The 25,303-nt window shown below is 38.5% G+C and overlaps 1 protein-coding gene across 2 annotated transcripts in view; it reads left to right on the forward strand.

Moving 5' to 3' along the window:
* The window catches only part of Ace2 (angiotensin converting enzyme 2), a 46,500-nt gene extending 21,434 nt beyond the window's left edge, over nt 1-25,066 (forward strand). The window contains exons 9-19 of one of the 2 annotated variants that reach the window (XM_004866100.4): nt 1,573-1,742; nt 4,331-4,557; nt 7,195-7,339; nt 9,178-9,276; nt 9,977-10,099; nt 10,468-10,640; nt 11,714-11,772; nt 13,869-13,969; nt 15,280-15,396; nt 17,319-17,513; nt 20,835-25,066. In XM_004866100.4, coding sequence (XP_004866157.2) covers nt 1,573-1,742; nt 4,331-4,557; nt 7,195-7,339; nt 9,178-9,276; nt 9,977-10,099; nt 10,468-10,640; nt 11,714-11,772; nt 13,869-13,969; nt 15,280-15,396; nt 17,319-17,513; nt 20,835-20,943 — 1,518 coding nt within the window. In that variant the 3' untranslated portion in view covers nt 20,944-25,066. The remainder of the gene's footprint in view (nt 1-1,572; nt 1,743-4,330; nt 4,558-7,194; nt 7,340-9,177; nt 9,277-9,976; nt 10,100-10,467; nt 10,641-11,713; nt 11,773-13,868; nt 13,970-15,279; nt 15,397-17,318; nt 17,514-20,834) is intronic. The other variant, XM_087193706.1, reaches the window with a different exon arrangement.
* The last annotated feature ends 237 nt before the right edge of the window (nt 25,067-25,303 follow it).

A 25,303-nucleotide genomic window follows, 5' to 3' on the forward strand; every position in this document is an offset into this window, starting at 1 on the left:
CTAAATTTCCACCACCTGATGGCTGGATAAAGAAAATGTGGCACATGAACACAATGGAATACTATTAATCTGTAAAAGGAATGCATTTGGGGTATTTGCAACAACATACATGGAACTGGAGATCATTATATTAAGAAAAATAAGTCAGGCATAGAAAGACAAGTACCACATGCTCTCACTTGTATGTGAAAGCTAAAAAAGTTGATCTCTTAGGAACTGAGACTAGAATTATGGTTACCAGAGGCTGGAGAGAGGATAAGAGAGGGAGATGAGAACTAAGTTATAGTTAGATTGGAGTAAGAAGTTCTGGTGTGCTATTGTATGACAGAGTGGCTGTAGATAACAATAATGTACTGTATATTTCAAAAAACTATATGAAAAGACTGAATATTTTCACCATAACACAATAGTGTTTGAGGAGATAGCTATGTTTACCCTGATGCGAACATTATATAATGTTGTACTGAAACATCACGTGGCACCCCCAGAAATTTGTATACTTTTTATGTGTCAGTTAAAGACTAATTTAAATTAAGAGAAAGAATATCATACTCATTGATACAACTGCCTGACATTAACTTTTTAAAGGTTAATAACAAAAAAACTCAGAGTCTCCCGTTCTAGTTTTTATTCCCAGGGTTGACATAGGAGATAAACTAAAATTGACTGATGTTCAAGTTTTCTTTGTTACTAAAAATGATTCATGAACTACCTGCCAATTACACAAACTTCGCTTGCCTTATGTGGGCCTTATTTCCTAAGCAAGCTTGCTCATCGCCTGTGATGTTAGTTTCATGAAGACTTTGCTAGGTGGGAGATGCCGATGGCCAAAATAGTCTGAAAGTTCAGACTCCATACACATCACGAAGCCAAGGGGCAATTTTCCATAGTCTTTTAGGCCACATCTGGGCCATTTTTATTCAAAAAGCCCATGCTTTCATGTCTACCTTATTGTCGGTGTCTTCTACCACTCCTAATATAAGGCCGTGACCGCTGGAGGAACTCAAGCAATGATGGTAGGTTTGAGTTGAATGGTATTTAACAAACAGGAGGTCACTGTGTTTTATGTTTGTACTTAGAATATAAATAATAAAGACAAAAAATATCACACATAATCTTGCCAGCCTACTGTTAATATTTTCATGTACAGTAGTACTTCCCCATTAAGATGAATACCATATGAGTGGTTTATATATTTTACTTTTTCATTTACTATTACACTGTATTTTATAAAACCAATGAAAGTTATTTAAATATAATCTGGGCAGCTGCATAATTTCCATTCTTCAAAGAGATCATTATTTAACCATCCTGGTGGTTATTTCCAGTTTTTCCCTATTAAAAATCATGTTCAGTGTAATTCTTTGACCTAGTTTCTTATAATTTCCTAGATTAGTTCTCCAGAGACAGGATTACTAGGACAAAGAGTGTAAACATTTAAAAAGCTCCCCATACATGTTGTCAAATTGCTATTTGGAAAGATTATGCTGATGTGTGTATCTAGTAGAAAGAATGCTGTTATTTTAATGCTATAATTAAATGCTGTTCTCCTCCCCACCCCCTACCATGCAGTCCTGGGATGCAGAGAAGATATTCAAGGAAGCTGAGAAGTTCTTTGTGTCTGTTAGCCTTCCTCATATGACTCAAGGATTCTGGCAAAACTCCATGCTAACTGAGCCAGGAGATGGCCGGAAAGTGGTCTGCCATCCCACAGCTTGGGACCTGGGGAAGGATGACTTCAGGTAGTTAAGCTGATACTTACAGAACAGATATTATATGGGAGACAGTGAAGCCAAGGAGTCCTCTGCTTCTCTGAGCACAGAAAGGTTGAGCTAACTCTCCCTGAACTGAGGCTGGGAGTATGTAAAAGCATATCTGGGTTTTCCTGGGGATAGAATATTAACAGAAGGCCCTAACCTGAACCTTTAGATAATTTGCCTCATTTTGAAATATTATATGCCCATTAGAGTTGCATGGTTTTGGGGATGGTGGTGCCCCTATTATGAAATCTTTGGTGCAGAGAATTATGGAACATGGGATGACTCAGACATTAATCTCCTCGGTGTTCCTTTCTTGTGAGTGAGATGGCATAAGTAAATACAAAGCTGGATAAAAGGGAGAAAGTGGTGCATGTCATAAGCAAGACACAGAATGCTTTATGGGATACTGGGATAAAATTGACTACACCTGCAATAGGAGATAGGACCAGACAGGGCCTTGTGTGTGGCACTGGAATTTGGCTTAAAATGCAAAAAGGTTTTGGAAAGGCAACTGGGAAGACATCAGGCTGGAAGAACAACAGGATCAGATGTAGAGAGGCAGGATGTGGTGGATATACTGGAGTCAGCAAGTTAAACTAGGCTAATAAATATGTGAAAGAAAGTCTGTGTGATGTGGCAGAATGAGAAAAACCTTTGGAATCCTAGGTGTGTCATTTAATGGCTAGGCAACCTTGGACAAAGTCTTTGACTTTCTTGGGTTTCAATTTCCTTCTCTATGAAGCAGAGAAGTAATTCCCGGGCATCTTGGATTGGGTTTGTAGGCATCTCAGGTTGAGTTTCCTAGATTGAAATGGAGATTTTTGCATAAGGGCTTTGTTGGGGGGAGAGCTCTCAGGCAAAGGGGAATAAGGTGAACAGGCTGGGACTGGGAAAAGAGGTAAGTAAGGGCATGGCCTGTGCCAGAGACTTGGCTTCAGTCTGATCCCATGAGCCCCTGGAGCCTGGTTTGAACCAGAGTTGGTCACACTTGAAGATAAGGGGGCTGGCCTTTCACAGCCTCTATTGGTCATTGCCTCTGGATTCCCCAGAGTATGGGGAGACAATCTCCTGGTTGAGGTACTTTCCATTTGGCCAAAGCATTGAAGAAGAAAGCAGCTGTTGGCCCTTGTTAGCTATGACTTGGGCAGCTGCGGGGAGGGCTGCTACATCTGCCTGGTAAAGGAGATCTGAGCAGAGCCCCATCGGCACCCAGTAGGGACTGGCAGTCTGTTTCTGCACAGAGCCAGAGAGTAAAGAGCGTAGGCTTTGAAAGTCTCCATTGCAACTACTACTCAAACTCATGAAAGCATCCATAGACAATCCATAAATAAATGGGCCTGGCTGTGTTCCAATTAAATTTTATTTATAAAAACAGCAGTCCATAGTTTACTAACCCCAGTACTAGAAACAAGCTTAAGAAGGAGAAATATATGGAAGGTCCCATGTGTAGAATCTTTCATACAGTAAGTAGTAAATGTATAATGATTTTTATAATGGTTTCAAAAGGCAATAGAGAGAAACCAAGTTAGAAAGGCAAGTTCATGTCACATTACGGTGTACATAGGAGGCTGAGTCTATTCTTAAGCAGTGAAGTGTCCTTAAAGTGTATTTATAGGGAGTGACATAATCAGGGTGATAGGAAAGTTAATTGGGGAATCTACTGATATATGACCCATATACCCACTTGAATGAAAATGTTCATGCCAAGTTGCAGAACCACCTAATTGCAAAATGTAGTACTTATTTCATTGGGCCACAGCAGCAGTAGACAGTATTTACCAGTTGTCTTTCAAATGCCATTTTTCATTGACTTCTGCATCATCATCCTCTTTCAGACTCCTTTGACCTCTCTGATTGCAATTTCTCCATTTCCCCAGAGTCATTTTCCATTTCCCAATACTCAGGTACTGGGACTTCCTAAAGCTTTGTCTTTGGATCTTTCTTGGCATTCTATTACTGCTTCGTGGACCATCAAAGCCACTCTTTAACTTACCCGCCAATGATTCCCAATTCTCCATTTCCAGCCCCTTATGCTATGTATCTATTCTAGCTCTATTGAACTGCTTGCAGTGTCCACAAAGTCTTATTTTTCCTCAAGCCTTTATCACTGAGAACTTCCAGGAATGTCAACCTCCCAGCCGGTTACCTGGCAAACTCTCCTACAGCAGTCAAGACCCAGATTGCTTACTGCATCTTCAGTTATGCCCTTCTTAGTGCTTCTAGGAGAGAGTGTATGAATATAGGAGATGTGTGAATATAGATTCACTCATTATTATACCCATGACCATGTCTACTGCTCACTTATAGGGTATCTGCCTCAGAGTTTGTGTAGCACAGGTCTCTGGTTATTTCTTTTCCTATTAGCATGGGAGCAAGAGAATAGGATTCAGCCTTGCCCATCACTTTAGATTGAGCAATAGTACATAAAGATAGAAGAGATAGGCACTCAAGAGTCAATGATGAGTAAGTCTTGGAAAGGAGTTCATGATACCAAAACCTCATGCAACTGTGCTATCACAATGAAATGAAATTCAGTGAGATTCATTTTAGTCTTGCTCATTTTTGTACAGAATCAAGATGTGCACAAAGGTGACAATGGACCACTTCTTGACAGCTCACCACGAGATGGGACATATCCAATATGACATGGCATATGCCATTCAACCTTTCCTGCTAAGAAATGGAGCTAATGAAGGGTTCCATGAAGCTGTTGGGGAAATCATGTCACTTTCTGCAGCTACACCTAAGCATCTGAAGTCCATTGGTCTCCTACCACCGGATTTTCATGAAGATAGTGGTAGATTTATTTTTTCACGACTCGTTTTGGGTATTCATTAATATGGTGTGGGAAAAATTATGTATTACTAGGTGTAGGAAATATTTACTTTTCCTCACATAAGAGTATCTAGGAATTGCTACTGGTAAAAAATGCTTTGAAAGTATATATCAGAATATGCCAATTTGTGATTTTGTACTTTTGAACAAGCAATAAGAGAGGGAACCAAATGAATGCTCTTGAGACGCTAATAAATATCAAATAGAAGCTTGATTGATTCTTTTCAAGATGCTGAAATAGTCCCACAGAGCTGAAATGTCCTGCCCAAGATCATCTAGCTAATTTGTATCAGACTTCTCAATAGATGTTTCTGGTTCTAGGTAAGAACTTCCCCAGAGGTTAGAGCTAGCACAGATTCTAAACAGTGTTTTACAAAGGAGGAAACAAAAAAAAGAGATAGAAAGTAGCTCAATACCAGAAAGTAACATGAGGGAGGGCAGGATGGGGGAGGGGAGTAAAACTGCTCAAGATGGGATATGTATATGTACCAATTCCCCAAAAGGAATATAATTATTATGTATAGCAAACACACACTAATTAAAAAGTAACAGTGGCAGATCAAGAACCAAAGCCCTAATCTAAAGCCTTTCCCATAGTGTTATGCAAAGCAAAGTAGAGCTTGAAATTTGGGAGTGAAATAATATCGAATAGGTGAAATAATATCGAAATCGCGAGGGACCGAAACATTTCATTCAACTAGTGGAAGCATACATTTCCCCAGTAGCATCCCTTCAGACCCCTGCTATCCTTCAATTTTGCCCAAGGCAGCCTATTTCTCCTTGGATGGCTTGAATTTGCTGAAACAAGGCAAATGTTTAGGAGATCCAGATTCTTCAGTGAAGAAATCACATTTTGACTTTTTCCTTGTAAAAGAAGGACGATTAGAGCCTAATAGTGTCTCCTCTTCCACGTACATCTCTTCCTTTATTTGAGCTATTTGCCATGTAATGATCAGTTCCACTGGCTGGAGCATCTGGTCAATGAGTTCAAGGTCATGAACTTCATCCTTGTGTGGGTGGCAATTCATTTTGCCTCCATCTCTGGCTCCAGACCCTTGGTGATCTCACGATGGCCTGGGAGCAGGCCAGTGTAAAGCCATCAGCAAGTCTGAAATAGTTATTGTAAGCACAAATCCAGTGGATTATACATTAGTAGTGGTGTCCTCCCAGGAGAAGAGCAACAAAGGAAAGGGAGTTAGTAGCAAACACATCTACTTCCTAATTTTAATATATAATTCATTCAAGCTAGAACACTTATTTGTTTTATCATTATTAATACTCCTTGATAGCTGGCAAAGATTATGGATTCACTGTATTTCTTAAGATAATATTAGATACAGTCAAACTACTGGTTTGAAAACTCTTGCTCCTTTCCTTGCCTCTGATTCATGAATGAAGTTAAACAAATAGATTCCTTCCTTTCTTCTTCCCTCCCTCCCTCTCTTCCTTCCTTCCATCTTTTTCTTCTTTTCTTTTTCTACACATATTTATTGAGCACATACCATGGATAAGACATTACTACCGACACTAGAGATGCAGTGATGTACAGAGTGGCTAGCATTCTCCTCTTGACATTTCTCTGAGCTTCCTTTGTACACTAGAAGTAAACTCTGCTGGCCTTTTATGTCACTAATAAAGGATAAAATGAAATTATATGACTTGTGAAAGCACTTAAAATTCACAGCAAGGAAGATTATCAGTGCAATTAAAGTACATTTCACCTTTGGTTATCCACTGGATGGTGCCCTCTATGGGTGGCTCTTTTATTTATTTATATTTTTAGTTAAATTTATTTTTAGCTGGCCTATAAAAATACAAAATTGTAAGCATTAATGGGCTACACGTGATGTTTCAATACACGTATGCACTGTATAATGTTTCAACCAAAGTAAACACATCTCTTCAAACGTTTATCATTTCTTCATGATGAAACCTTTCAAGTTATTTTCTTCTAGCTTTTTATTTTTTCAGTGCTAAGTATGGAACCCAGTACCACATGCATGCTAGGCCAGTGCCCTACCCCTGACTTCCTCAGCCATTTTCTAGTTTTTTGAAATGTCAATAATACTGCTATCTATAGTCAACCTACTGTGCAATTGCACCATATTTTTTATTTCTCCCATCCCTGTTTTACCAGCTTTTCACTACATCTGTTTAATATTTGCTTATTTACCAAGGACTCACAGGAGGCATTATGCAGCAGACACTGGACAAGGTAGACAGTTTTGAATGACACATTAACAGTCACTGCCTTCATGGAGCTTTCAAGAATAAACAGTATGCCTGGAAAAGAGATGACATAGTGCAAATTAGCTCTGATAAGGGATGTTTAAGCAAAGCAATCGAAACCAACAAAAAATAGGATTAGGGTTAACTTGCAGGATTGTTTTGTTCCAGGATTTCACCCTATGCCAAATCTCTTACTGAGAAAAAAAAATATATATATATACACACACACATTAACATGCCTGTTGTCAATATTTCTCATGTAATCATCCTTACAATAAGTACATCTTGACACTATGAAAGTTATTTTTAACATAAAACATCTACTGTCATGTTCATCTTAATAGCTGTCCTTTTACCATTTTACTTTCAGAAACAGAAATAAACTTCCTACTCAAACAAGCACTCACGATTGTTGGAACTCTGCCCTTCACTTACATGTTAGAGAAGTGGAGGTGGATGGTCTTCCGCGGTGAAATTCCCAAAGAGCAGTGGATGAAAAAGTGGTGGGAGATGAAGTAAGTCAATGAAAATGCAATCGGTAAAATATTTTCTCATGAATTTGCTGTTTATTTAAAAGCATTTGACTGGCCTGTACACACACACACACACACACACACACACACACACACACGAACGTACACACTTAACTGCTTCCTTTTGATATTTTTAGTTTCCATTCGGGTGCCATCTCCACAAATAAAATTTCCTTTGTGCTGCCCCTTATCTTGAGTCAAGTGACAGTATTTCATGCTTAATCACAGGTGTTGAGTCACTTATTAAACTATGATATTATTTAGGAGTTGATCAATTTACTCACTTTTATGTATTCTTTTAAGTAAAAATAATGATCTCCCATTTTGGGCAAAGAACTGGGGATCCAATACTAATCATTTCAGCTGTGATTCTTGACTCCCTCAAACGTCTAGTCAAATAAAAGGCAGAATGTTGAAGACAAAACTACTGCAGTGTGTGATGTGAAGGAATGCTACAGGGGCCAATGAGTGTCTAAGGGGAGATCCAAAGCCCAGCCTTCAGGGTCAGATGAAAAGAGACTTCCAAACTGAGTCCTGAGAAAGGGATGGAAATTAACCAGTGTGTATGGAGGGGAAGAGAGACTTTCTGAGTAGGCAGAAACTGGCACATTTAGGGAGCAGATAGTGACCCATTGCAATAGTTGTAGTACTACATTGCTTATCACTGTATCCCAGGTGCCCTGCACCCACACCATGTCAGCCACATACGGGTGTGAAATAAATGGGATTTGGATGAATAATTAGGAGAGGGAGAGAGAGAGAGAGAGAGAGAGAGAGAGAGAGAGAGAGAGAGAGAGAGAGAGAGAGAAAGTATTTTCTCCACCACATATTAGTCAGTCTCTCAATTATTTTTTCTTTGTTTTTCCTATTTTTCTTTTTGGAAGTGATGATCTCATGTGTAACATTCAATCCCACATCTCTAAGTTTAAATCAGTACCACTCTTCCTCTAAGATTTTTCTGTGTTAACATAAATCTTACTTGGGAAGAAGGAGGCAGCTGTAATATGTCTGTTTCTAGAGTTTGAATATTGCTGAAATTGTTTATACTAATCCCACAATGATAAAGGACAAATGCATTTATTTTAAACAGTGCCAAGTGTTTGCTTTTCTATCTTTTTTTCTGGATGACTAATTTTTTGATCATTCTTAGTTTATTTTCAAGGTATTTGAGTCAGACATTGAAAGTAACTCATTCATACATGAATGTTTCCTTCAGTCATTCAACAAATAGAAATGAAGTCTTTCCTTAATGTTAGGCACCGTGTTTACTACTGAAACTAAACATGACAAAGACACAACCTCACACTCTAGGAGCTCAAGTTCTCTAAGGCAAGAAAGAGTTGTATGTGAATAGGTACAACTAGGGGAGACAGCTAGAAAAAGCTAAGAGAGGTTGAGGGTTAGAAGGTGGGTGATGTCAGGGGCAAGCTTCAAGACGACGGGATGTTTGAGCTAACTTTGAAGAATAAGTAAGCTTACAATTTTACAGAATTACATCTTCCAGGAGCACATGAAGTATGGTGCCTGAGAGGGAATTACAATGGCTTTCACTGTACGTGTTTGACCGCACAATATACTTCATGAATTTTATTAAATAATTTAAAAAAGATATATGTTTTCCAATGGTATATTTTGGTTGAACTCAAACAATAAGACATAATCACACAAAGAGTGTACCTTATGATTTGTTACTGCTCTTCATTTGACAACCAGTTCCAATATAAATACTATTGTTTGGTGAAACTGCGTTGGTTGTGCCCAACTCTACCTTCTTGTGATGGTCGATCCACAACTAACACATCTTCTTTTTCTTTCCACAGACGAGAGATAGTTGGTGTGGTGGAGCCAGTGCCTCATGATGAGACATACTGTGACCCTGCATCTCTGTTCCACGTTTCTAATGATTACTCATTCATCCGGTAAATGACAGTTTTCTTCTCTCTGTTCAACTTGTAAGGTTTGTGGACAGCTGTGCTAATAATGAAGAAATGACGCTCAATAAAGTAATAATTATAATTTTTAAAATCTCCACTTCTTACGCCAAATTCAGTGTAGATGATCAATTTCAATTCAGTTTAACCAAACAGTCATTGGTTTAAATGCTGGTGAGCACGTTCTCCATCATCAAGGAATCAATAGTATCATCAGGAGAAACAAAAAGTATTTTTGTTTGTCTTCTTGTTACTGCCAGATTTCACCATGTATTTGATGAGGATTTTTAACCTGAAGTCTAAAAACATGTTTTTTTACCTATTAGATCTTGAATTTGTTGGGCCTCAGTTTTTCTATTTGTAAAATGGAAATAATATTACCAACCTGCCATATAAACTGATTGGCATCATTTGTATGAAAGGGCTATAAATCTATAAAATAATACAAAGGTGAGCTAACATTTAACAGAGTAATTATACTGCCTTGTTTATCAGCTGGTACATAAAATGCAAGTAGATTGTAATGAGTCTGTAGAATTCATGATTGGGTCTTTCTGGGAAGAGATTTGACTAGTATTTATTTCTTTGGTTACCTGAGCCCCATAATTTAAATATTTGCCCCAGTCAATGACTCTACCACAGTAACTAAATGCGGGGCTACTTTTTTGTTTCTTTGTCTTTTGTACAGGTATTACACAAGGACCATCTACCAATTCCAGTTTCAGGAAGCCCTTTGTCAAGCAGCTAAACATGTAGGCCCCCTGCACAAATGTGATATCTCAAATTCCACTGAAGCTGGGCAGAAGTTGCTGTAAGAGATGCCTTAAAATGTTGATCTTTCCCTAGTATCCAATGTTACTTTTTTCCATGCCTAGTTTTGAATTTGGTTTCTTTTGGGGACTTCAAAAACTTTCTCATTCACAAAGTAAAGAGCTTGTGGTCAGACAAAAACCTAGACCATGAGATGGCTGGGCGGGCCACCGCCTCTCTCTGTGTCATAACTACAGAGCTCTCTTTGTAGTAATTAGAAAATGAGATTGAAGGATTCATTAATGTACCTCATTTTCATATCCGCCAGGAGCAAATTTAGCCAAGTCAAGGAAAGTATAGATCATAGACATAAATATATGTATATCTGGATTCTCCTAAAGGGCCTGATCCTTTCTTTTTTTCGTGTAGCAATATGCTGAGACTTGGAAAATCAGAACCCTGGACCTTAGCATTGGAAAATGTTGTAGGAGCAAAGAATATGGATGTAAGACCACTGCTTAACTATTTTGAGCCCTTGTTTACCTGGCTGAAAGACCAGAATAGGAATTCTTTTGTGGGGTGGAGCACCGAGTGGAGTCCATGTGAGTACGCAGAGTCCATGTTTTCCATCACTCCTTGTTTTCTTTCCCCAGGCTTAGGGGGGCTGTGAACTGGGTGAGTACATGTTCCTTCCATGTAGGACCTGTTTCTGACTCCACTTCACACTCTTCCAAGTGTTTTATTAGTCTCATGTTTAAAATAAAAGAGTGTAACAGCCTCCAGTCTACTACACTTGGATATTGCTCTTCGAAGACCAATAATGAAAATGTAAGGCTATTATCTCTTCTTTTGGAAGTTACTTTCATATTTCTAAATACTGTGTTTATATTGCTGTTTTCCTACCGGTCAATTTTAGACTTTTGTACTTTTGTCTATTCTTCTCTCTCCCAGTAAAGCCTTACCATGATTTTTAGTAAAGTAGTTATCAGTGTTTACATCACTCTGCTTGCAGGGTCAAGCCTCTCTTATGTAGCTTGTTTGCCCCAGTGTTTTTACTTGCCTCAGTATTTTGGTCATATCCAATTTGCTATCTATTTGCATTTATTTTTCCCCAATTATTCCAGCATATCCCTTTCAGTCTCATTTTCCCCCAGAAACTTCCCTCTTGGACTCTTACACCCTTCTGTCCCAATTTGGATTACGATTTTCCTCCTGAGCTATGTCTTTGTTCTCCTCCTGGGCTGAATCCACTCTTTGCTGGATTCCAGGTCTTCCTCCTTGGATTATCTCTTGTTTTCCGGAACACAGTCTCTGAATGACTGCGCAAAGGTCCATTGGGTGGGAGGATCAACTGTTCCCCAGAGATGCTCTCACCACATCTTGTTGCTCCTTCCCCTGTTTTCACCCCCAGTAACTTCTTCCCCTCCTTAGCATTACCTGAATCCTAAGCTTCTCTGGGATTCTCTGCTTCGTTTTGAGTCTGTCTGTACTCCCTCAAACCAAGGTTTCCTGTCCCCGCAGAAAGCAGTTACCCCTTTCATCATTTTTTGTTTTCCAAAGGTATGTACCTTTTCAAAATTCCTTTACTATCACTTTAGTGAGGAGGGGAAGGAAATAAACACATAAGGTCCATCTGACCCCTGAAACCAACAGTCTGTGATTTCTCTCTAATCAGATTCTAAAGAAAGCATCAAGGTGAGGATAAGCCTCAAATTGGCTCTTGGAGATAACGCAGTGAGTATCCTGGATGGAGCACCCATTATTTCCTGGTCTACTCTCCTCCCTTAAATAGGACACAATACATCCATTCTGGTGTGATCTGTCTAAAAAAAGAGAGGCCACATGGTTCTCTTCAAAACTCTAAGCCCCAGATTCTGGCCTTCAGCATTTTGAGGTTTTGGTAGTCCATTCTTTATTGGATAGGCAATGCCTATTTTTTTAACTTATTACTTTGAAGGGATTATGTAGATCAGTGTAAACATATCTGTACCAATCCTTAAATATCAAATATCCAATCTTCCAATTCTCTCATCACCGTTACTTGTAGTGGAGAAAAAGGACATGATATTTTGAGAGGTTTGTTTTTAGAAGCAGTATGTGTAGGAGTCATTTGTTTATTTTAGTAGATCTGTTCTATTGTGGCTTTATTTAGAGTGTGGTCCACCGACCAGCAGCATTCGAACCACTGACTTACAAATGCATAATAGGGTAGCAAATTGTTTTACTGAAGAATCTTATTACACCTTTATGTGAATTAATTTAATCAGTGATTGCTCTCTCTTGACCCCTTCTCAGGTGACCCAGTCTGAGGAAGTATAGTAGCAGCTTTGATCGGAAAAGGGAGAGGACAGGTAGTCCCAGGCAAATAGAGATAAAAGGCCTGAGTCGGGTGTGGTAACCCCAAGGCTTTGCAGGTTTAGAAGTCAACCTGGGACCATCAGATAAAACAGTCCAAGGTGCAGTAGAAAACTGTTGTCTCATTCTGTAGATCCAAAGAATGTGTTCTACTCCCTTACTTTTCCTCAAAAGTTAAATATTATTCAAGACTTAAAAAAAAACCCATTTAGTACAACTTTCATAGATAAATAAGACGTCAAAATATAAATGGCACAGGACTAAGGAAATGAAAAGATCAAGTCAGGATCTTTCCCGATTATCTTTTTCTCCCTTGACATTTGTGCTGAGGTTCTCTTTTCATGCAGCTAGGGATTGGTAAATAGTCTTCAGAGGGCTTGATGGTGGAACAGTCTAAGGCTGATTCACTAAGCAACACTGCTTTGATAAGCCCAGACCTGGACTTTTAGCACATGTTCTCATCTGGGCCAGAATATCTGCCCAGTTCAAGCTATTTCATGGTGAACATCAACTGGGTATATGGCATTGTTTTGAGAACTCAACCTTTAAAAAGTTTTAAAACCTGAAAATAGTATAAAGAATATTAGTAGCAATATTAATGATATTATTATTACTATGGAGGTTAACTTCCTCCTCCCCAAGCCTGAGTAAAACTAAGCTGAGGTGAGTGTAACAAATCCTTTACAAAATCCTATTACATACTTTTATTTTTTTCATGAAAGGGAAAGGAGAAGCAAATCAGGTGCCATTCATTGATCTCTACCGCCAGCTGCTGGAGGAAAGAGTGAATGCTTTTCTACTCTTAGAGTTTTTTTTTTTTAATTTTTTCATTTTTATTTTAATGCAATACAAGTAGATATTAATAAAGAAACTATAAAGCCATTCTATGAAAAAAATAACTTTTCATAAAAATAATTGGAGAATAATACTGGTGAATACACTGTGTATCATGATCTTAAAAAAATATATTTTCATTTGCAAATCTGTCTCTCAACTCATTTCCTAATAATACTATATCTTTTTTGCATAAAACATTTTAATTATTAACAAAGATTCTCACTGTTGGTATAACTTTGAACAATCTTCCTATTTCATGATAGTCTTTCAAAAGCTATGCAAAGATGCAAGCCATATGTTTAGGACTAGAGAACAAGAATGGATTACTGTGTTGTTTACAACATGTTATTTTTCTTTGAATTTCAAAATTTTTTCTTTTTTACACTTATAGATGTATTTGAGAGCTTCCTATTAAAGTAAAACTTTGTCCACACAGTACAGACAGTTTAAGCAAAACCATCGTTGGGCTGACTCCCATCTGTAAACCTCGCCTGAGGGTGCTTATGCCAATTTAGATAAAACTAAAATGAAAGGACTAGCAAGCCCAATGGAATGTTAGCAATAATGTTTGAGGAATATCAGGTATTAAATATACCTCATGATCCCTACTGAACAGTGTCTTTCTTCTGAATTTGCAGTACCAATGGAATGCTAATGAAATGTACTTGTTCCGGTCATCTATTGCATTTGCCATGAGAAAGTATTTTTTAAAAGTAAAAAACGAGATGGTTCCTTTCAGGTGAGTTCATTTTCTAGGTTCTCAACATCTTCAACCAGCAATTCCTTTCCTTTAGAGTCCGAGGAGATAGTCTGCTTAATCTTTCTTCAAGTGAAATTAAGGAAAGCCTCCTAACAACTTTTGAATTTTTTTGGCATCCTGGAATTTGTGTCACTCCATTTAGAGATGGTTGTTGTTTATTTGATTTGTAGATGGCAAGAACACTGTTCTAATTATCAGTTCTCTCTTCTTTAAATGCCCTTGCCCATCTGAGCACTGAAAGACAAGGAAATAGAAATTTCTGCCTTCACTGGGCTTATATTCATGTGTGTGTGTGTGTGTGTGTGTGTGTGTGTGTGTGTGTGTGTGGTGGAGTTCAATTTTAACTAAAATGGTCAATAAAGATCTCACTAAGCAGATATATGAAGCAGGATCACTCTGATAGTTATGAGAGCACAATCTTGTCATGTCATATGTCAACAGCTACTTAAAAAAAATCTTTACCCATGAAAGAAACACATTTTTTTGCTGGATGGGGCCTGTTAGGGAGTGTAAACACGCCATCTCTGTCTGTAGTACTGGGCAAATCTGCCCATTGTATTTGTATTGGTTACCTGCCCATTGCTGGAATAAAATGCCTGACACCTACAACTTAAAGGAGAAAAGGTTTATTCTGGCTCATGGTTTCAGTCCATGATTGGCTGACTTCAAGGCAGAAACATCATGGAAGAAGGGCCTGGTGGAGGAAAGCTGCTCACCTCATGGGAGCCAGAGAGCAAGAGCCAGAGAGAAGTGCTGGGGACCAGATATACCCTTCAAAGGCAGGGCCCCAGTGACTTATTTCCTCCAACTGGGCCCTATTTCCTGATAGCCCATTCATTCAGCTCTGAACTCATCAGTCATGAGGTCAGCATCCCCATGATCCAATCACCTTCCAGAAGTGCCAACTCTGAACATGTGAGACTTCTGGAGGACATTTTAGATCTAAACTGTAACAAAGCTCATCACAATCCTGGCTCACCAATGATTCCTTACTGATTCTCTTGATCCCGGGAATATTTTTTCTATCCTTGAAAAAAATGTGAGTTTTACATCACAATTGAACAGATAGTGCTAAAATTTGATATCAAACTTTTATGTAGTTAATTTTGTGTGCTTTAGGCAGTGTGATTTTTTTTTAAAAAAAATTGTATCCTTTAAGTTTTTGCCCTGCTCTGTGTCTCTCTGTCCCTTGATCCTCTCCTAATCTTTTTGCCAGCAGGGGAAGCCTCCACTCTCTTTATTGTGTCCTGGGTGCCACAAGGATTGATGTTTCTTTTGTTTCTCCATAGGGCGGAGGATGTATGGGTGAGTGATGAGACACCAAGAATCTCCTTCATCTTCATTGTCACTGCACCTAATAATATAACTGACATCATTCCTAGGAGTGAAGTTGAAGATGCTATCAGGTAACATTTTACTTTCAAACTATATGAAGGTAAAGGGATTAACCAATGTGACAGTAGCTGATATTTAGTGTGCTTTTTCTGTATGGCACGCATTGTTCTGAGTCATTTGCATGTTTTACCTTGTTCTACAAATTTGAGTTTTAATTCCAGAAGAATCCAATGGGAAGGGAATTATCTGGCTTTGGGTTCTGCCAGTTGCAGGCCTTTAGACAAAAATTTAAATACAAGAAGTTTATTTGGAAGGCACTGGTAGGAAAATGTGGACAGGAATGAGAAGGGAAGGAAGACAATAGACCTTATCAAGCAAGTTATCACTGTTGGCAACTAGAGCTCAATCCTGTTGGGCAACCCTGGAGAAGGTAGAGTGTGCACCTGAGTAGTTCCATCAGAGGCTTGAGGGAGCTGGGATATTTATCCATCACCTCTCATCAGTCATTGGTTGGAAACTGCTTCTAGGTGACATTAATCCCCAGAATTTCTGGCCTGCAGGCAGGCCATATATTGTGGTCTGACAATGCTTTCAGGCAAGAAGTAGGTGTTGGTAAAGGCAGCCTGGCTAGCATGCAGGACAAACGTAAGTGCAGAGGAGATACGGGCAGGTGTTGCCATCATTTGCTATAGGGACGGTGAAGTAGGGTAGGGTTCATTTAACTGCCCAAAGCCTGAAACAAGTTAGGCAATAGGGTTCCTCGGACATTGAGTGGCTTCCACATTAGGTGAAGGTATTACTATGGGCAGTGAGCTTTTTAGAAGAAATAATTTAATTTGCTCTGGCTTTTTCCCACAAGACAACAGGAATGGAGAGTGGATAGACTTTGTAGGTGGTGCCCCTTGTTGAAGAAGAAGAAGAAGAAGGAGGAGGAGGAGGAGGAGGAGGAGGAGGAGGAGGAGGAGGGCGGCTTAATATACTCCTGCTAATGGGCAGTTCACTAGATGGCCCTCTTGAGCTGCATCAACGAGTCCTGTTTACCTCTGAAAGCAGATCTAAGACCTGGTGGCAGGGTGTGCCTAGAAAATCTGGCTTGCTTGGGGTGTATGAGCCAACCATGCCCAGAGACCCACTCCCTACCTCCAAAAGATTTGTATTGGTCTTAGGGAAAAAATGCTGGCTGAGATCATCATGAAGAAGCCTTGCCTTCCTGGATATGCAGCTGCAAGCTACAAGGGAATCTCAAACTTTCTGTTTCCAGTTTGACTTTAGAAATGAGCTCCTGAGGTTGTCAGCGGTTACAGGATTAATTCTGCTTTCACCTCCTGCCCTCTCTGGTGGACTGCAGCCTCTGGACCTAGGCTATTCCCGAGGATAGCAGGATGTGATGCCAGAAACTTTGGTCTTCAATTCAGAATATTTGCCATTTCACTGTTGCTGTTTTAAATAATCCTCATTCTTTCTTCCATGAAATTTAGAATGCTGGAGAAATGGCAAAGGTTCCTTTCCTGTGTTACTTCCAATGCTGCTGCCAAATACCAACCATTTTATTTGGAAAATTTTCCTACAGAGACGGGTGTAGGGTGTGAGGGCTATCTAATTATCCTTTCCCATTATTTTATATAAAGTGACTGTAGATACACGCTGACAAATGGGAAATTGCCAAATATGCTAACTTGGCCTTTAAAACACAGCAGTCAGAAATGAACAAACGCCCACCATTTGCATATTTCCACATTTGCAACTCAATTTTCCAATCAAGCTGTTGACAAACCTAATTTATCTTGCAAGGTATAAAAGGTACATAATTGTCAAAAATTCCTATCTTTATTTGGATCTGATTATCTACTTTGATTTCATTGTTATTTTAGGTGATGCATTCTTATGATAAACCTTATCAAATCTTTCTGCAAAGATATAAGAAGTAAATAACTATACACAATTTTATTTTGCCTTAAATGTCCTCTTTACTGCATTTTGCTTTTGAGAATAGTATGTCCCGGAGTCGTATCAATGACATTTTTGGCCTGGATGATAACAGTCTGGAGTTTCTGGGGATTCAGCCAACACTTGGACCTCCTTACCAGCCGCCTGTCACCATATGGCTGATTGTTTTTGGAGTTGTGATGGGATTGGTATTGGTTGGCATTGTCATCCTAATCATCACTGGGATCAGAGATCGGAGGAAGTAAGTGTTCTTTCCTAGATTTACCTATCTTAAAACAGAAAGATTTAGGGGGTACTAATTGGAAAATTTGCAATAAATGGCAGGTTAGATAGGCCAATTAGTTGGGCAAGTTTCACCTAAAAATATTCTGATGCATTCCTTAGAAATTTACCAGACGATCTCAGCACTTTACCTTCCTAGCAAGCCCACACAGTAGATATCTAGCCTGGGGTTTATTAGTGCTCTAGTAAATTTCATCCCTGCCACAGGGCATTTTCCCTGCTGCAGAGAGGCACTGCAAGCCCAGCAGGGGTGGATGGGCTTGGAGAATTGTCCTTGACGCCAAGTGTCCCTTAGTCTGGAAATGACCCCGAGACTGGGTTGGTGATGGGCTTAAACTGTCCAGTCATTCAAGAATGAGCTCTGAGGTTTGCCTCAAACTGCTGCCCTTTAGTCATCTTTATTCCTCCTTAGGGAGCTCAAACTCCGTGTCAACTTAGTTCATGGTCAGGTAATCTCTAATTTATTCTTGAGTTCAAGATCGAAGTTCATTGGAATCTCATTTCTAGTCTCTGCCAATAGATTGTTTTCTGCCTTTGAGAGAGAACTGATGTTTGTTGAGCTTATGAAATAGGTTAATAACATTTTATAGGACCCAAAAACTGTCCACACTGCAGGTTGTTTAAACATATTCTTGAGTGACTCTCTACATGTATTAATCTATTTTACTTAATTTTATCCACTATAGAGATTTTTAGTTCTCCCAAATAGCTTCATTTAAAAAAAATTAGAAATGGACTAAGAAATATAGTTGAATAGTTAAAGTTTTTTAAAATGCCAAAGGACACATAAAGAGTCTGTGTTATCCTTTGCCTCCAAGTGTCTTTACTAAAGCCAATCATAATTATCAGTTTCTCTGGCCATACTCCCCAAATTGTTATACAGATTTAATGCAATCCCAAACAAAATATCATTAGTGTACCTCACAGAACTAGAGAAAACATTCCTAAAATTCATTTGGAACCAGAAGAAACCTAGAATAGTGAAAACAATTCTGAGCAACAAAGGCAAAGCAGGGGGCATCACAATCCCTGACTTGAAATTATACTACAGAGATACTATGATAAAAACAGCATGGTACTAGCAAAAACCCAAACACCCCCCCCCCCCAAACCAGGCCTGAGGATCAATGGAACAGCTTAGAAGAGGCGGAAACAATACCAAACATACTCAGCCACCTTATTTTTGACAAAGGGGCCAAACACACTCACTGGAGGGAAGATAACCTCTTTAATAAGTGGTGCTGGAAAAATTGGCTTTCTACATCCTGAAGATTAAAACTAGACCTATATCTCTTGCCGTGCACTAAACTGAAATAAAAATGGATCAAAGATCTAAATATTAAAACAGAAACACTAAACCAGCTGGCATATAGACTAGGTAGAACTCTTGAAGACATAGGTGTAGGCAAAGACTTTATGAACAAAACCCAGACTGCACAGAAAATAGTGCAAAGAATCAACAGCTGGGATCTCATCCTATTAAAAACTCTTGCAACCACAAAAGAAATCACCAACAGAGTGAAGAGACAACTCACAGTGTGGGAAAAATTTTTTAACCAGTAGTCCCTCAGATAAATGACTAATATCTAGAACATACAAAGGATTGAACAAAATCAGACTCCCCAAACTTAAAGACCCAATCCAGAAATGGGCATCTGAAATGAACAGACACTTCTTAGATGAAGAAGTAGAAACAGCAAATAAATATATTAAAAAATGTTCAACATCACTGGTCATTTGAGAGATGCAAATTAAAACAATGCTGAGATTCCATCTCACTCCAGAAAGAATGGCTAGTATCAAGAAATCAGCCACAACAAATGCTGATGGGGCTGTGGGGAAAAAGAGCCCTTCTCCACTGTTGATGGGAGTGTAGACTGGTGTAACCACTGTGGAAATCAGTGTGGAGATTCGTCAAAAAATTAGGATTAGAGGTCCCATTTGACTCAGCTGTTCCCCTGCTGGGTATCTTCCTGAAGGGATTAAAAGCATCATACCACAATGATATATGCACACCCATGTTTATAGTCACACAGTTTGTAATAGCTAAATCTCAGAAACAACCCAAATGCCCATCAACCAATGAAAAAAGGATGTGGGTTTTTTTTATACAGTGGAGTACTATGCAGCCATAAAGAAAGATAAACTTGAGACATTTATAGCTAAATTGATGCAACTTGAGACTATACTCAAGTGAAATAAATCGGACACACATGTGTAAATATCACATTGTCTATCTGGTGTGAGAAACTGAAAGAGTAAATAGGAACCAAAATGTATAATAGATAATAGGAAATAGGAAGAAACTGTTCAAAAGGAAAGGGAAACTGTGAAGGGCAGGTGGGAAAAAGGAAGGAAAAAGAAAAAAATGACGAAAGAAGGAAAAAATGGAAACAAAGCTTTTGTAAATAAGGAGGGGAGGGGGATTGAAGGGAGGGGAGAGGATTGGGAGAAAAAGAAATCAAGATATACCATGTACAGGTACGAATTTCCTTTGATGAATGTGATTGTTATGTATATTTAAATTGTACCAATAAAATTAATTAAAAAATTATCAGTTTCTGGGAGGTACAGTGGTACCTCAGTTCACGAACTTAATTTGTTCCACGATTCTGGAAAAGATGGCCACGTTCATGTTCATGTGGGAAAGACTGCCATGGTCATGTTCCTTACCCAATGCAAAGTTCACAAACAAAACCAAAATTTTGCCAAATGCTTCTGTTCGCAAACCAAATTGTTCACAAACAAAACCATTTGTGAACTGAGACACCTCTGTATATAGCTATATATCCTTTTGTAGTACATGCAAACTATGTACAATGTTTTGCATATTTTTTCCCACTTAATACATTTTAGAGATCTTTCCATATTAGTTGTACAGTTTCCCTTTTTTTTCTGACAACGTGATTTTCCATTTTATAGATAGATTGTAATTTTGTTAACTAGTCCTCTGTTGCTGGGCTTTTAAGTTGTTTCCAAATATTTATGTCTATAAAAATGATGCAATGGCTTGTTCCCTGTGTTTCCTGGTATAGCTGCAAGGTATATCCTAGAAGTGGGAAAGCTGTCTCAAAGCCAGTGTGGCTTCTAATTTTGATAAATATTGCCAAATTGCTCTCAATAGAGGGTGAATCAGTGTATACTCATATCACCAATTTATGAAAGCTTTTTCCTCAACCCAAACCCAGTGCCATCGTACTTTCTGATCTTCATCAGTTTGGTCAGTGAAAAGTGTCCTTCCAACATCACTGTATTAAGGTGACTTTGTTTTATTTAACAGGAAAAATCGAACAAAAAGAGAAGAAAACCCTTACTCTTCTGCAGACACTGGTAAAGGAGAAAATAATATAGGATTCCAAAACAGTGAGGATATTCAGACTTCATTTTAGAAAAATCTGTCTTTTTCCTCCTGAGGTGATTGTATTATAAGTAAATGTTAATTTCATGGTATAGAAAATATACAATTATAAAGATGTCATTAAATATCAAAACTATGGCTGTGTTCAGGAAAAGTTGGCCGAAGACCATATGACTGAGGAGTGGGTATCTTTACTGTTTTTGCTTTCAGTATTTATTTCTGCCTCAGGACTTGACTTCTCTTCTGCTTCCTCATGTCTATATTAGAATAAAAAAGAGAAAGTATGTCTTTGGCCTCCCTCCCGGGCTGTCCAGAGATAGGGGAAATGCAAATGTCTGCTGAATAACTAGAGTTGGAAAGCAAAAAGGATATGTCTCTATGTCACAGGAGCAGGTGCTGGACCTTGTGTAAAATCAGTGCTGGTAAAGTGGTGGGATTGCAGGGATTGAGATGAGACCCACTGTTCACTTTTACTTAATCCAAGTGAGAAGGATGAAGGATGACATGCTTTATTTACACCAACTTGATTCAAGCTCTACAGTAATTTGCCCACAGTGATGTTTGAATGGACCATGCCTTCTTCAGGGTGGCAGGGCTAGAGAAAGAAGAAAAGAGAATCCAGAGCATGGACAGGGGACACTGCCTTTTCACTTTCAAGCTGCTTGGCCAACATTTCCCTAGCACTAGCACAGGTGCCTCCACAATCCCCCAGAACATGCCTGAAACTCGCTTTCATTATTCTCTAACTGTAGAGTGATTGGAAATTGCAACTGAATGTTCCCCCTCTGAAGTGAGAACCCGATCTCTTACATCTTTTCTATTCTCCCACGTTGTCTGAGTAGTGCTGAGCACAAAGCATACACTCAATAAACACCTATTAGATGTATACACTCCTGGGGTCTTCTGCATATCTATGTACCGGGACTTCTGTCCATTATATCTTCTCTTCACTTCTATAGAGGAAACTGTTGCCTGACTATCTGGGACCTTTGACCTCCAGATGACTTCGAATGTATCCTAAATTTTCAAATTGCTTTATTGGACAAAGCAATTGTAAAATCAGTTAAAAAAGAATTGTATTCTGAATGTATCATTGCCAAGTTAGGAACCAAACCTAGTACCCTAGAAGTGCTTTTATATTTCTCAGAGTACTTAGCCTAGTTCTGAGCACAGCATCTACTACATACCTGGAGACTGATTAAAACTACACTAAATAGATTAACATATCCAAGCTTTACCCATTAAGTCATATTATATTGTGGCCAGAATAATGGCCACAATACTGACTTTGCACTTAATAAATTCAATGTGGTAATGGTAATAGTGGATAGATTAGCTAGGTCAGGGCAGAATGACTTTCAGAATCCCCTGTAAAGTAGCCTCAAGATAATCAAATGGGGCTGGGTAACTTGAGGCTCTTCAGCATCTTTTCATTTTATCTGATACTCAGGTAGCAATAAGAGTTTTTCTGTCTTTGCCTGAGATCCATGTCCCTCCACTCAAGCTTCCTCAATACTATATGTTTCACCATCTTGCCATTCATTGGGCCCATAGCTTGGAGCAACATACAATAGCATTTTCTCCTTATTTGCATTGTTTCATTGCCAACAATGCCCAGCACAGAAATTAGGAAAACTTGCTCATTTCCTTGACTTAATCTTGTGTTTTTTTTTTAACCAGTGAAGTCCTCATTTTGCCTACCAGGTAAGGTTTGTGGTCCTTCACTAATGCAACAGCATCCTCTGAGAGGATGGAGACTCTACAAAGAAGGCAAAGGTGGGAGTTGGTAAACTATGACCCATGGGCCAAATCTTGATCATTATCTGTTTTTGCATAACCTGTGAGTTAACAATGATTTTTGTAATTTTTAATGGTTGAGGAAAGAAAATAGAGTATTATTGTAGGACATATGAAAATGATATGAAATTCAAATTTCAGTGCCTATAAGTAAAGTTTTATTGGAACCCAACCATGCCCATTCATTTTCATATTGTCTAGGGCTGCTTTCCTGCTACAAAGTACAGCTGAGTGGCTGACAGAGATGGTATGGCCTACAAAGTCTTTTACAGGGTAACTTTACTGATCCCTGGGCTAAAAGGAAGCAAGGATGAAATGAAGTTAGAAATGTGAAAGGCTCCTGTGGAGCTCAGAGACCTGAGGAACATTTGTTTATGAAATCTGAAGCTATTCTCTGACTGTTTCCTTCCTGAGGATGTAACTATTTTTATGGGGTTCAGTTGACATGATTAGGCCAGGTGCTGCTTTCTTCTTCCGTGATGTCCCTCAATGAATTATTCTCCCTCATGTGAGATCCATCCCTCCCCCATTTAGCTAAAGATGGGGCCTTCGGTCCAATCTCTCCTCCTTATACTCCCACTCTCAAGTCTATTACGTTGAAATCTTCCTCTTAATCAACTCAAGTCTATATGCTATGAATTTTGACTTTTGGATTTCACCTAGAAAATGGTTTATCTGAAGTTGCTCTCTGACTTGTCCTTTGGGAAAATTTTTATCACAAGTCTGCCTTTTTCTTCACTCCTTAGAAAGTATAAGCTGATTCTTGGTTTAAAATTATAACAGCAAATGTACATATAACCATAAAGCACAGTTGAAGCACATTTTAAAAGTCATTATGCGTGTTTTAAGATAGTACAAACATTCTTCCTTACTTGGCTCCTCCTGGCATCACTGGACTTATTTTCTGATAAACCTCTCATAGCACCTTAAATTCGTGCTTGACTTAATTTTTGGAGCCAGGCTTCTAAGCAAGGCTTTGGCTTCTTTTCATAGCAAATAATTCTGTATAATTTGAAATTTTGCAATAAGCATGTATTACTTTTGTTATAAAGCAGATTATTTTTCAAAGATCAAATATAGAAAAATAAAGGGAAGAAAGGAAACAGTTGAAGAGGGAAAGAAAGGCCAGCAGTGTGTGGTACAAGTTCTTGTTGGACAACATCTGAGAGAGCAGCAGGCCTGATGCCCCACCCCACTGGGGTTTGTGTCACTTGGACCTTCTTTTCCCTTTGGCAGGAAAGAACCTGGCACTTGGGAAATACTAAACAAATCAATGGATGAATGTATAAATGCCCTAGTGATTATTTTCAAAGTTACATTCCATTGTACATTGAAGTTCATATATCTCTGTTAAAAGTAGAAGACTATTATCAAGTATTGGTTCTCTCTGAAATGAAAGAATCATTAAATGTCAGGAAACAAATAGCAAGAGGAAACATTTAAGCTAGCTGATAGGGGAGAGAAGAAGTGGGATGAGAAAGAGTCTCTTGGGGAGGTTATTAACTTATATCTGAAAAATAGCAGTAGGACTTAATTGGGATGTCGTGTCATTATAATAGTAACCTTCACATAAACTTTCCCTCTCCCTTCTTGACATTATAAGAGAGACAATGAAATCTAAAAGATAACATCTATGGGCTCAACATCAGGCTCTGAAGAAGGGAATTTCCCAGGAACAGTTTAAAGCTAAAATGCCTTTTATAATAGCCACGAGAAGCTAAAATAGCACTTCTATATCTTTAAGATGGAAGACTGAAACAGAAACTGTAGCTGTCAAGTGAGGCAGAAGCCCCCAAGCCCCAAACTCAAGAGTTTAATATGATTAGAAAGAAACATTGTCTTCAATCCTAGAAATAAGACCACGGTTTCACTGAGTTGTGACTGATAATGATTAAGGTGAAGGTTAAGGAAAAAGGTATCAAAAATGTATGTCAGCATATTTTTTGTAATAAACTCATCAAATCTTTTATTATTATTATAATTGTTAACACATATTAATTGTTTAAATTAATGGGTTTCACTACTTATCAGAACTTAACCATGGCTATGTTACATCTTTGTCATCACAGACAGTTTTACTTTACTCTCATGTTCCCCTTAAAATGCTTGCGTTCAGCCATGGGCCAGAGTACTTTGTCTTCAATAAAAAGGGACTGTTTCAGTCTCATGTTCAGTCTCATACTTGGGAACATAGACGTCTGAGGAATTGACTGAATAATTTAAGACCATCCCACTGTACCAAATCAAGATTGCCAGAAGTCTAGTGGAGAAGCTGATAGATTCATGAAATTGCTGACTCAAAATCTGCAGAATTTTATTATGTTTTCCAAGAAATTAAATGAATGAGCTAAATTTGATGTCTTGCATCCCCATTTATTTAATAGATTTTAAATTGAACACTATGTTTCTTGACTATGTGTGACATATTTAATATATTGTGTAATAATATTATTTAACTTTAATATTATGTTTGTATGCACACTGACATAAAGAACCATTGTTCTAATCTGAATATCAGATGAGAATCGTATCATTTGGATTGCATTATGGACCATATAACACATAATGAGGTGTCCTAGGACAGTAAAGAATGC

This window comes from Heterocephalus glaber, unplaced genomic scaffold (genome assembly GCF_053883595.1).
Source record: "Heterocephalus glaber isolate CG9 unplaced genomic scaffold, H.glaber_assembly_v1.0 deba00001594, whole genome shotgun sequence".
NCBI classification, from domain to species: domain Eukaryota; kingdom Metazoa; phylum Chordata; class Mammalia; order Rodentia; family Bathyergidae; genus Heterocephalus; species Heterocephalus glaber.